Here is a 12,404-nt window from a genome sequence, read left to right as displayed (position 1 = left end):
AAAAAAAAAAAAAAAAAAAACATCTTTTTACTTTTAATATTTAGTTTTAAACCTTTATATTTTACCCTATAAAAACTTAAAAGGGGCGTTATTATTGGAATACGCATTTTTTTCTTAAGGACAAATAACCATGTCAACCCTCCTACAGACTGGGACGTGCATGATCTGTAAAAGGCGTGGCTGATAAATGTGACGCGTAGCCGCTTTCGGTCAACAAACTTGTCGGTCGGACCCATGGTTCTGGCTGTAATACTTTCACGAGAACTGCTAATGAAGAGCATTCGGGTGCTAATTAATTACTTTAATCATTGGGTATCAAGTTTTATAAATTCTTCGACTTGCTTGTGGAATTCAAAGTCTGATCCATATTCCATATTCGATACATCTGAAAAATATCTCGACTGATCCCATCAGCCCAATTCTAAAGGTGTGAATGATTAGCAAATAAATTTATCTGCAGATTAGACTGTTTTTTTATTTACTATTTATCAAATATAGTTTATATATAGTAGTGTGGTCCAAAAAAATAAAAATAGAATCGCAGCAGATCAACTACATACCATTTTTACATACAAATAGAGTTTGTTTACTGCGATTTGTTTTTCATACTAAAAATAGAATGGTCTAATCCGTACCTCGATCGCAGTAACCATTCAGGTTAACATTTTCGATCATATATTGTTGCCACTTCACTAAATCAAATTTTCTTTAATCTCAAGATCAAGAATGAAAAAGTTAAATTTCTCATTTATAAACACTTAGTGAACCCACTTACAGATTAGGTTTAGAAGATTAATATTTCAAAGAATTTCATGTGGCAAACCCGTCTGGTGCATTGGTAGTTAATGATGAAATAATTTTTATATGTTAGCCACCTTAACTAGTTCATATTATATTATCCACGTTGTTTGTTTAAGGCGATTTTTTTTTCCTCATCCACTTGATGATTTGAAAGTTCTTTCCTTCTCTTTATAATCTATAAGATTAAATGAATACAAAATCAATCAAGTATTCCAAATTGGTAAATATTTTACTATATATGTCTTGAAGGGGAAGATAAAAAGAGGGGGCACAAATAAAAAAGAAACAACTGTTCTTGCTTTACAAAATATCTTTTTCCTACCTTCTTTTTTTTTTTTTAAAAAATAATCAAAGATGGTATGCTTTTCTTTCTCGTCACTATCCACCAATCCTCTGAGGAAAAAAAAAAGGGAGAGGCTGTTTCTAGAGTTTTGTTCTAACTTTTAATTGAATTTAATTAGAAATAGCCTTCTTATCGTCAAACTTTTTTTCTAAAAACCTTTTGTTCGGATGACTTTTTTCATGGCCAACCAAAGAGTCCGATACGTAAACAAAAAAAATTCTCGGCTTTCTAACCAATTACGTATTGCTTTGTTTTGAATGTTTCTTTTTATAGGACACTCCTCATTTCTTCTTCTAGATGCCACTGCCCGCTAATATCGTGTTTTATTGTTTTAAGAACTTTCGTATAATTTCATAACTCTCGCTTCACAATGTGGTCCATCCAGCTCCACTTTTACAAAAATAAAGTAAAAATAAAAGGCCTTCTATTGGGATTGATAGGCCCGATAGATGTTACTTCAAGAAAGGCTTACAATTATAAATATTAGGCCGCTTTAAAGGTTAATAATATATGCCTAAACAGAAATCTTTGGGCCAATCTAAAGAACGAAACCAGTTCCTCTAATTAACCATGAGGATCACTTAAGTACCTCCTGACAAAACGGCTACTTTTTTTGAACTAGCTACAATGATTAAGGGTATGAACTGCCTGAGTCCTGAGATGTTATATCCAGCCCCGTAAAAAATTTCAATATTATTTAGAAATTGATAAATTATCATGGTTTACCGTTCCTCACTTTCATACAATAATATATCTGAATTCTGATTTCTGAACACTGCAAATAATTTCAACCAATTGTTCAGTTGTGTTAGTAGTATATTATCATCACTTTTAAGTTTGCTAATTAAAAAGAGACGACTAGTACAAATCCAAAACATGTATCTACGAACTGACGTGAAAAAAAAAAAGATAGATAGCGGCTATGTGGCTAAAAGTCTATTCCCTTCGTACTAACTCTTTCCTAAGGCTACGAAGGTCTATCATATGATATAAAAGAGAGAGAGAGAGAGAGAGAGAGAGAGATAAGATTCTTCAAATTCATATATATTTCGAGCCATGATTTCCATGGGTTGGTGTTGGAATGGATAAGATTTTTATTTTATCTTTTATATATAATCAAAAATTTTGGTATGGAGATCTAAATTAGATCTTTTTCTTGTCTTTATACGATCCTTTCTGTTTATGTCGACATATGAATTGATTTCAAAGATAATATGTTTTTAAGGAAATTATTGATTATTGAAAATAGCCATGATAAAAATGTATTCGTCGAATCTCGAGTCAACGATCAGAAGAAAGAAAAACCCAAGTGAAAAATGAGACATGTTGAGTTACATTTGAGGGCAAGCCATGAGATTCATTTAATTAAGGAATAAAAGTTGGGTTTCTACTACTACCCTGTAAAAAAATCGACTCTTCTAGGCTTATTTTGCCGCTATTACGGGGAATCAAAGTTTAGTAAAAAATACTGTAATTTTGTTAGAAAGTTTTTTAAATCGTATTAGAAGCAGAGCAGATATCCAACATTTATACAGATATAGCAACCATTATATAAGAATTTTTAAAAACTCATGAATGGTTAGACATTTGTAATAAAGCAGTAAATAATCATCCAAATTAATTATCATATCAATTGGTACTTATTATTTAAAGAGTACAAAAATAATTTGAAAACATCAATTTTGCTACTATTAATTGGTACTTATTATTTTATGTTTAGCTAGTAACTACTAACGGTAATACCTAACAGAATATCAATTCCACACCATATCTTTGTATTTATCATCATATCATTTTTGTCCCATAATGTTTTTATATCAAAATATATAAATGTTACAAAAGCTTAATTTCCCCAAAAATAAAAATCGTTAGCCCCCTTGGAGACGTCCAATAAGAAAAGAAGAAAAAAAAGAGAAATATTACAAGTAAACTCATTATAGAAAATTGCCAATACAAATATTCAAACTATCTCATTTCTGTTTGCAATTCTACTTCTTAAAAAGAAGCGAGATTACTATTCATTTTTTTATAATATGATATTACGTTTTCAGAAAAAATGATAAAGCAAAGTGTAACAGGAAGGGGAGAATCGAGCCTTTGACTTCATTGACAAATTCGCATACACAATTAAGGTTTTGAGTTCCTACCCTAGTACCTTTTTGTTGTTTCAAAAAGTTTCGTATTATTGGTCCAGAACGGCATAGTTTCATAATTTGTTCGACAAAATATACATGGTGATCTATCTTTTCAAAGACTATATATTACCGAGTTTTAAGTGAGTTGAATGTATATTTTGCAATTTTTACGAGGAGAGTAAGATTTGTGAAAACGTAAGATTCTGAAATTGTTTTGCAGTTTCTCTTTCTAATATTAGGTCCAGTCAAACTATTTCATGTCACTTTGTTGATATTTTGTAATACATTTGGCTTCAAATGGAAACCAAAAGGAAACGGTACGTCCGTACATATATATTTTTTTTGGTAATGGATAGGGGAGAAAACCCCCTATTTTTATTCAAATAGAAAAAAAATTACATACAGGCAGTACGCAGAACCGAAATCCCGTTCATATCGTCTAAAAGCACCAAATTACAAACTTTCGGACCATACTTATAATAAATGAAAACCAAACGGTAAAGAAAACGCATAATTCGCTAACCCTATACGTCGGTACAAATATATAAGTATAACATAAATATACTACTAGAACTATACCATATTTTCTCGTATGTCTCAATTCTAAAACATTATATCAAATAAACTTGAAAATTTTGATTACAAAGTTTTTTCAGTAACAGAAAATATTGAATTATAACATTTATTACAGATTATATATGAACAAAATGATGATTTCTATTTCTGGCCAATTGCATAATGGATGTGAGATTTCTATAGACGAAATTAGAAACCTAACTCCTCTACTATACGCCTTCCGGAAACAAGTCAAATCGAATAAAGTGAATTGAGAGACAATACATGGAATGGAATTGATCTTAACACAAGTGGGTAAATCCATTACTATGTTCTCTGGTCACGCTCGTCTAAATCTCACGTATGATCAATTACTTCTGGTATCTTATCTGCTGCTATATGAATAATATATCATATAATATTATATAAACTATTGGTAACACTATATACATATGAGTAAGTCCTAGTGTCCTACATTACTATGACGAAATATAAGTATTATAATTTAGAGTGTAACAATGTATATTCGTAATGGCTGAAGAATTAGTTCACAGATTATCTTAATTCTGATAGATAGTTCTTGTGTTTAGTATGTGACATGGTCTTATTTGGTGGTTAATGTAATAGACAAAACTTGTAAGCTTTTTTTGTTCATTATCGAATAGTATGATGAAAAGATCGTGTCTGTTAATTCTTCATACATCACTTTTCCTTGCTTCATACTTCGTTGGCGTATTTTACAAATTTAATTGATCATTATATTAGGTTGCATGTGAATATTGGACTCACTTAGTCACTTATGCACTGTACAAAATCCAAGTTCAATCAAAAAGACTTCTAAGTAGAATGAAAATATCTATAGTTTGGGAGAAGGAAACAAAACAAAAAATGAAAGGTAAATTTCTTTTTGGGGGAGAGTACTGTTGTTTGCCCTATAGACCAAGGCACTGAAATCGAGTTGGTATTATTAGGACACTTAACGTTTGGCACCCATGGCCTTGGCCATGTGCATTGTTCGTCTTCTTCTTCAAGGATAATATAGTCACTGTGTTATTCTTTTAAACATTTACGTCTACACACCAAATTAGGAAATACTTAACGACCCATAAGGTTCTCGTTCTAGCTCGATTAAGAGAGAAAAAAAAAAAGTAAATGAAATAGCTGAAGTAAAAGACATGAAAACCCTTTTTAGGAGAGAACTAATTATTAAAAGAAATAGGAGAAGAGGAAGAGGAAGAAGCAAGAAAGGGTTTGGTCTTCTTTTCTGATTCTGAAACTGTCTTAATAAGAGTGAGAAGTACGNTCGAATAAAGTGAATTGAGAGACAATACATGGAATGGAATTGATCTTAACACAAGTGGGTAAATCCATTACTATGTTCTCTGGTCACGCTCGTCTAAATCTCACGTATGATCAATTACTTCTGGTATCTTATCTGCTGCTATATGAATAATATATCATATAATATTATATAAACTATTGGTAACACTATATACATATGAGTAAGTCCTAGTGTCCTACATTACTATGACGAAATATAAGTATTATAATTTAGAGTGTAACAATGTATATTCGTAATGGCTGAAGAATTAGTTCACAGATTATCTTAATTCTGATAGATAGTTCTTGTGTTTAGTATGTGACATGGTCTTATTTGGTGGTTAATGTAATAGACAAAACTTGTAAGCTTTTTTTGTTCATTATCGAATAGTATGATGAAAAGATCGTGTCTGTTAATTCTTCATACATCACTTTTCCTTGCTTCATACTTCGTTGGCGTATTTTACAAATTTAATTGATCATTATATTAGGTTGCATGTGAATATTGGACTCACTTAGTCACTTATGCACTGTACAAAATCCAAGTTCAATCAAAAAGACTTCTAAGTAGAATGAAAATATCTATAGTTTGGGAGAAGGAAACAAAACAAAAAATGAAAGGTAAATTTCTTTTTGGGGGAGAGTACTGTTGTTTGCCCTATAGACCAAGGCACTGAAATCGAGTTGGTATTATTAGGACACTTAACGTTTGGCACCCATGGCCTTGGCCATGTGCATTGTTCGTCTTCTTCTTCAAGGATAATATAGTCACTGTGTTATTCTTTTAAACATTTACGTCTACACACCAAATTAGGAAATACTTAACGACCCATAAGGTTCTCGTTCTAGCTCGATTAAGAGAGAAAAAAAAAAAGTAAATGAAATAGCTGAAGTAAAAGACATGAAAACCCTTTTTAGGAGAGAACTAATTATTAAAAGAAATAGGAGAAGAGGAAGAGGAAGAAGCAAGAAAGGGTTTGGTCTTCTTTTCTGATTCTGAAACTGTCTTAATAAGAGTGAGAAGTACGGTTCATGGAAAGTGTGTCCCTACCAAACAAAACTGTCCTCACTGCCATCTTCAATAATACTTTACGGGGACCCCTCTCTCTAGTCCTAGTCCCAACGCACCATCTCATTGTTGTGTCTACAAAATACAGATTTACATATATATACACTGTATATATATAGTATAGTACCTATGTGGATTTAGCCACTTCCTAACAGTTGCAGTCAGATTATATGGTAACGAAATGAAATATATATACGGCTAATGTGTAACCCGAATGATGCCAACATATCAACGTAGAAGAAGATTAGTTAGATAATGACTGTTAATTACTAACTAACTATCCTAATACTTTTTTTTTGTTGAATATAACTCTTTTAGGGGTTACACTAGTTATTATATTTTGTGGACGACCGAAATATCAAATATCAGATCCTATGTTTTGCCTATGAAACATCAAACGTCTGCGTTTAAGCCCTTATCAATCCAGACAATGCTTTTTTGAATGGTGAGGTAAGATAAGCGCTTCACATTGACCGCATAGCCAAAGTTAAAACTAGTTAATAACAAAAAAACAAAAACCAAAAGAGTATTGTTGTTGTCTCTATCCAAAGAAAAAATATATAATTTAGGCTAAACAAAAAAATTAGAAATATAAAGAAGACAATATTATATAAATTTGATCTGGAGGACAGGAAACCTACGGATATTGTTTGCCTCAGAATATTTAGATTAGATTTAAAAAGAATTTTTTTTATTTGTTTTCAATCTCAAATATACATATAAAATTCGGATATATATTTATATCTATATGTAAACATACAACGACTATTTAGAATTTCACGGCTTAAGGGTTTTATTTTTTATTTTTCCACCCTTCGTTTATATACATGCACGCCTTCTCTCCTTTTTTATATATGTGGAAGCTGCATTTATTAAGAAAACTAGAAAGTGTCAAACCCCAAAAAGAATGTTTTTGGCTGAGAGGAGAGAGAGAAGATGAAGAAGAAGTTGTAAATTTGAAGACTACTTGAGGGGAAAGAGACCAATACAAACCCAAATTTTCATAAATTATTACTTCATCAGAAGAAGTCCATTCGAGAGAGTTCTCCTAAAGCGTCAATTGATTCTCATGTAAGCCTCTCTTGTAATTTATTTTTTGACTTAAATTCTCATTGAATACTGTTTTGTTTTGTGCATTTACTCTTCTTCTTCTTCTTCCTCCTCCTTTTAATTTGGATGATATAACATTCAATGCTTTATTTCATTTACAAAAACTTATCCAAATTCCTGCTACTTTCTTGTTGTTTCCTCTCTCTGCAACATTCCTTATTTCTCATAATTTAATGTTCTCTCCTCGTACATCCTCTTTGTTCTGTCTTAAGAAGTCCACCCACCAAACCATTAATTTCTTTAAAGTTTCAATTTTTTTCGAAAAGGGTAACCTAAAAAACTAATCTTTTTTTTTTCTTTTTGTTGAAGCTAACTAATTATGGGAGGATTAATGAGATTTGGTGAATTAGAAGAACAATTTTCTCAGCTTTTAGACACTACAACAGAAGAGAAGATCCCATTTCTACAAATGCTTCAATGCATAGACCCAAATTTTACAACAGCAGAACCATTTCTCCAATCACTTCTCCAGATCCAAACCCTAGAACCTAAGAGCTGTCACACTCACACCCTTGATGCAATAACCATCAAAAGAGATCCGGGTCAAACAGATGACCCGGAAAAGGATCCGAGAACAGAAGACGGAGGAGCAGCAACGACGACGGTCCTCAAAGAAAAAAGAAAACGGAAACGTACAAGAGCTCCAAAGAACAAAGACGAAGTTGAAAACCAAAGAATGACTCACATTGCCGTCGAACGTAACCGAAGACGACAAATGAATGAACACTTAAACTCCCTCCGGTCTCTCATGCCTCCTTCGTTTCTCCAACGGGTAACAAAATGTTTTAAGGCTTCTTTTAATCTTTTTTTTTTTTCTAATGAAAACGTTTCACACTAGTCTTTCGATATGTTTAGCTTAAACAAGAAAACGTTTTTGTTTCTTTAGGGTGATCAAGCTTCGATCGTGGGAGGAGCAATAGATTTCATAAAGGAACTCGAGCAACTCTTGCAATCTCTAGAAGCTGAGAAACGAAACGATGGAACTAACGAAACTCCTAAAACGGCGTCGTCTACTTCATCTTCGTCTCGTGCATGTACTACTAACTCTTCTGTTTCTAGCGTCTCGACGACGTCGGAAGATGGATTTCCGGCGAGATACGGCGGTGGGGAGACGGCGGAAGTGGAAGCTACGGTGATACAGAACCATGTGAGCTTGAAGGTTCGGTGTAAGAGAGGAAAAGGACAGATCTTGAGAGCTATTGTCTCCATTGAAGAACTAAAGCTTGCGATTCTACATCTCTCTATCTCTTCTTCCTTTGACTTTGTCGTCTACTCTTTCAATCTCAAGGTATTTAAAATTATTTAATCTTTATTTACATCTTATAAACAGTTTCAGTTTCCCCTAGCTTAAGCAAATTAAGTAGTCTTATGTAGCTAGCAGTTAATTTGACTTTTTGAGGAAAATTAAGGAATCTACATTTTTAGAGATCTTTTGTTAAGAAACTTAAAATGCATGATAACATAAATACTTGAAAATGTATAGTGCCTAGAAATGTGTCTTTTAAGGTTTTTTGTAAACTAGTTGCCAAGTTTTGTTTGATTTTGGAGAGACGAGAAATGAATGGTGTTTGCGCGCATGCAGATTGAAGATGGTTGTAAATTAGGATCAGCAGATGAGATAGCGACGGCCGTTCATCAGATCTTCGAGCAAATCAACGGTGAAATGATGTGGTCAAATCTTAGTCGAACTTAGTTGACTTTTGAGTTTATTTTTTTTTCTTTCTTCTACCTAGTAATGTGTGTTACTTTAGTTTACAAAAGAAGAGAAGTAAAATAAATAAAACAAAAAGGAAAAACCAAATAGGTGAGATTTTTTTGGGGTCGCTAGTTTTATTAGCTTTTAGCTTTTTAGACTAGCCGCACGGTCTACATAGACATTACGAAGAGGAGAAACAATGACATTATGAAAAAGGTTATATTGCCTGTAATTTTCGAATAGAGTTATAAGATTGATTAATTAATATCAGTTTCCAATTCCCATCTACAAAAAATGTATAAAAATTCCCATTTCTATATAGGGGAAGTTAAGAAATTGACTTTGTTAGTCCGTAGTAGAATGGTTACGGAAATGGAAACAAATACAATTAAAGCTGAAAACATCATTACAATGTTTACAAAGAACAACAAGTCGTCGTCTACACACTTTCGCATTCTCTATTTTAAGATTTTATTTTGCATATATCCCTACCTTTTGATTATATATCTTCCATGCGTCTGACAAATCTGTGCTTTGATAGAAAAGGACACAGCTATCATATAATATCAAAAAACATATTTTTTTTCTTTTTGTTTCATCGACGTCTTTAGATTAGGGCAGTGATTGGTGATCTTGAAAAGCTGGAAGTTTTCCTAAAAAGTAGAAAACCGCATTAGTTACACCCATCATACTTAAATTGTTGATTTGCGTTTTTATGGAAACAAAAAAAGAAAAACCGCTTTATTTTTTTTCTCTTCTATACGTTAAAAAAGGCACCTCCAATAAATACTTACCATTTATGGTGCAGAATTCTCAAAATCCGCTTTTCTAATTATTTAATTAATAAAAATATAATTATATAGTAAATGATAATAAATTATCAATAATAAAATAAACAGTATTACATATTTATTAAAGTTATAATTTATGTACTTAATCAAATTGTATATAGATTAGAAAAAGTTATGCAATTTGTAAACAGATTAGAATAAGTATGTACTTTATAAATTTTATATCAAAAATATATAATTAAATATATAAAAATATGCTTTAAAGATTTTAATATTATAAAAAGTAATCAATTGTTTCTTAGATTAGTTTTATAATATTTACTATTATTATAAATTTTCATCAGGATATCAAATTTCTCGGATGCAGATTTTACAGATGTAATGACTGAGACGAACAACAACCAAAATTTTGAGCATGATATAGGTGACATGGATGCAACAGAGATAGCAGATGGAGAAGTTTTTGATCAACTATAGTATTTAAGGTTTATAAATACAATTATTTTTATTATCAATTCATAAAATACAATAATATACAAATATATTAATTATTAATAAATTTATTTATAATATATGTAATTCGCACCGCTTTCTCTTTTTTTACCATTCACACAATTAATACTAACCGCAAATAGTTTTTTTCACCAATCAAATATCATTCTGTACTGCTTATTTTGTATAAACCGCATTTGTCCTGCAACCCGCATGTACTGCAGTTGATATGTACTGCACTCTAAAACCGCTTTTCCCGCATAACTAAAACCGCGGTCACCATTCAGACCCTAGATCTCTAATAAAAGATGAGAAAGGTGACAGAGAAAATTTAATATTCCAAAGATTAAAAAAAAGCATCGTAAAAGGAAGTCTATGGTCAGAGTCTCATTGACACATCCGTCTCACTTGTTATACGTAAAACTTTAGCCTACTACTACGCAATGCACATTACTTTTATTTAATCTATTGATTTCCGGAAATATTAAAAACATAATTACTTCTAATATTTTAAATGAAGAAATGATAAATTCAGAATAAAAATGTGAAATTATGCAATGTGTGAATGATAGTAGTAAAAAGCCATGTTTTAGCAATAGTTAGGAATTAGTCGGGCAGTCGGATGGGCCTAGCGCCTAACGAATAATCAGAAATCAAATAAAAATTTATCGGAGACTAGATTTAAGGTTATTTTATTAAATTATTAATAAAATAAAAATAATAGTACTAAATATATGTATAATTCTATTTATGTTAAAAGAAAAATATCAATAAAATATAAAACTATAGTATTGTTTTTAAAATTATGGTAAACACATAAAAACGTAATTTTAAAAGAAAATTTATGTTTTTATTTAAAAAAATATATATTAAGTATTGTAAAACATCATAAACTATTAATTTAAATATCTAAATAACAATATATATATATATATATATATATATATGATTCCAAACACAGTCAGTATACACAAAATTATGGAAAGTAATCGGATTAGACGGGTTATAATTAAATTAGACAAATATAATCAGATAATTGATGCTAGGTGAGGATAGGCATGACCACAGTTACGGTTAAAAGTTTTCTTTAACTTTAACCGTAACCGTTTAATAAATGGTTAAACGGTTACGGTTAAATAGGTTCCGGTAAAGCGGTTACGATTATATAAGGTTATAGTTATTTGATAATATGATATGATTAATATTATTTGATGATATAATATAATTGATATTATTTATTTATAATTAATATGTTATATGATTCATATTAAATAAATAATTACTAGTATATTTTATTATGTTTTTAAAACGGTCACAGTTAACAAATTACAGTTTAACTATGTGGTTAACCAACAGTTTTGATATGATTATGGTTAATTAATGGTTATGGTTAATATAATTTATAACATATATTTATGGTTAACTATTACGGTTTTTAACTATTTTATACGGTTACGACTGGTTACGGTTTGGATATAGTTCGGTTACAGTCTGAAATACAGTTACGGTTTAATTTTGGCATGCTTAAGTGAAGATTAGTCATTAATCGAGATGGAAATAGTGGATTTAATAATTTTATAGGACGTAATCAAGGCTAGGTGAACATATAATTTTATGTGCGGGCTTATCGCTTACCGTTTTTTAAACAGTTTTGCTAATAATTTTTTATATACAGTTTATTTTAGCTTTTCTTTAATTGTAGAAAACTTGAAAAATATAATTTGACAGTTCATTGTTTTAATACTTCACATATGTTTTTTTTCTTTTTGTAATTGACTTATTGTATACATGCATAAACAATTTTGTTTTGAGAGATTTAAACATTCTACAATTCTTGTCTAAAATTTCAAAAGAAAATATAGCTTGATCTAAGGATGCATATTTGGTAACAAAGAGTTTTTTTGGTTGATACATTCATTAAGATATAATTAAAATAGACATCTTCCTTTCATGTTAGCTCTTCAATTTTTGAATATAACTCTAATTTGGTTTTTAATAAAAATTTCATTCAGTTTTCTTTTTAACAACTTCTAAATATTATAATATGAAAATCAACAGTCATGAATTTATTCAACTATCTTCCTCTTTGTCT

General features: G+C 30.6%; 1 protein-coding gene across 1 annotated transcript; it reads left to right on the top strand.

The window, feature by feature from the left end:
* On the top strand, positions 7,009-9,299 carry LOC104707955 (transcription factor bHLH57-like). The gene is made up of 4 exons (XM_010424415.2): positions 7,009-7,294; positions 7,643-8,105; positions 8,220-8,621; positions 8,916-9,299. Exons 2-4 carry the CDS (start codon positions 7,653-7,655, stop codon positions 9,024-9,026), a joined length of 966 nt encoding a protein of 321 aa, XP_010422717.1. The 5' UTR covers positions 7,009-7,294; positions 7,643-7,652; the 3' UTR covers positions 9,027-9,299.

Source organism: Camelina sativa, chromosome 8, assembly GCF_000633955.1.
Source record: "Camelina sativa cultivar DH55 chromosome 8, Cs, whole genome shotgun sequence".
NCBI lineage: Eukaryota > Viridiplantae > Streptophyta > Magnoliopsida > Brassicales > Brassicaceae > Camelina > Camelina sativa.
Note: the sequence above shows the minus strand (reverse complement) of the source record. Positions and strands in the feature narration are given on the sequence as shown.

Coding starts and splice junctions, on each gene's coding strand:
- LOC104707955 (XM_010424415.2), top strand. CDS start 7,653: ATGGGAGGATTAATGAGATTTGGTGAATTAGAAGAACAATTTTCTCAG. Junction 8,106..8,219: donor CTCCTTCGTTTCTCCAACGG/GTAACAAAATGT, acceptor TTGTTTCTTTAG/GGTGATCAAGCTTCGATCGT. Junction 8,622..8,915: donor TCTACTCTTTCAATCTCAAG/GTATTTAAAATT, acceptor GCGCGCATGCAG/ATTGAAGATGGTTGTAAATT.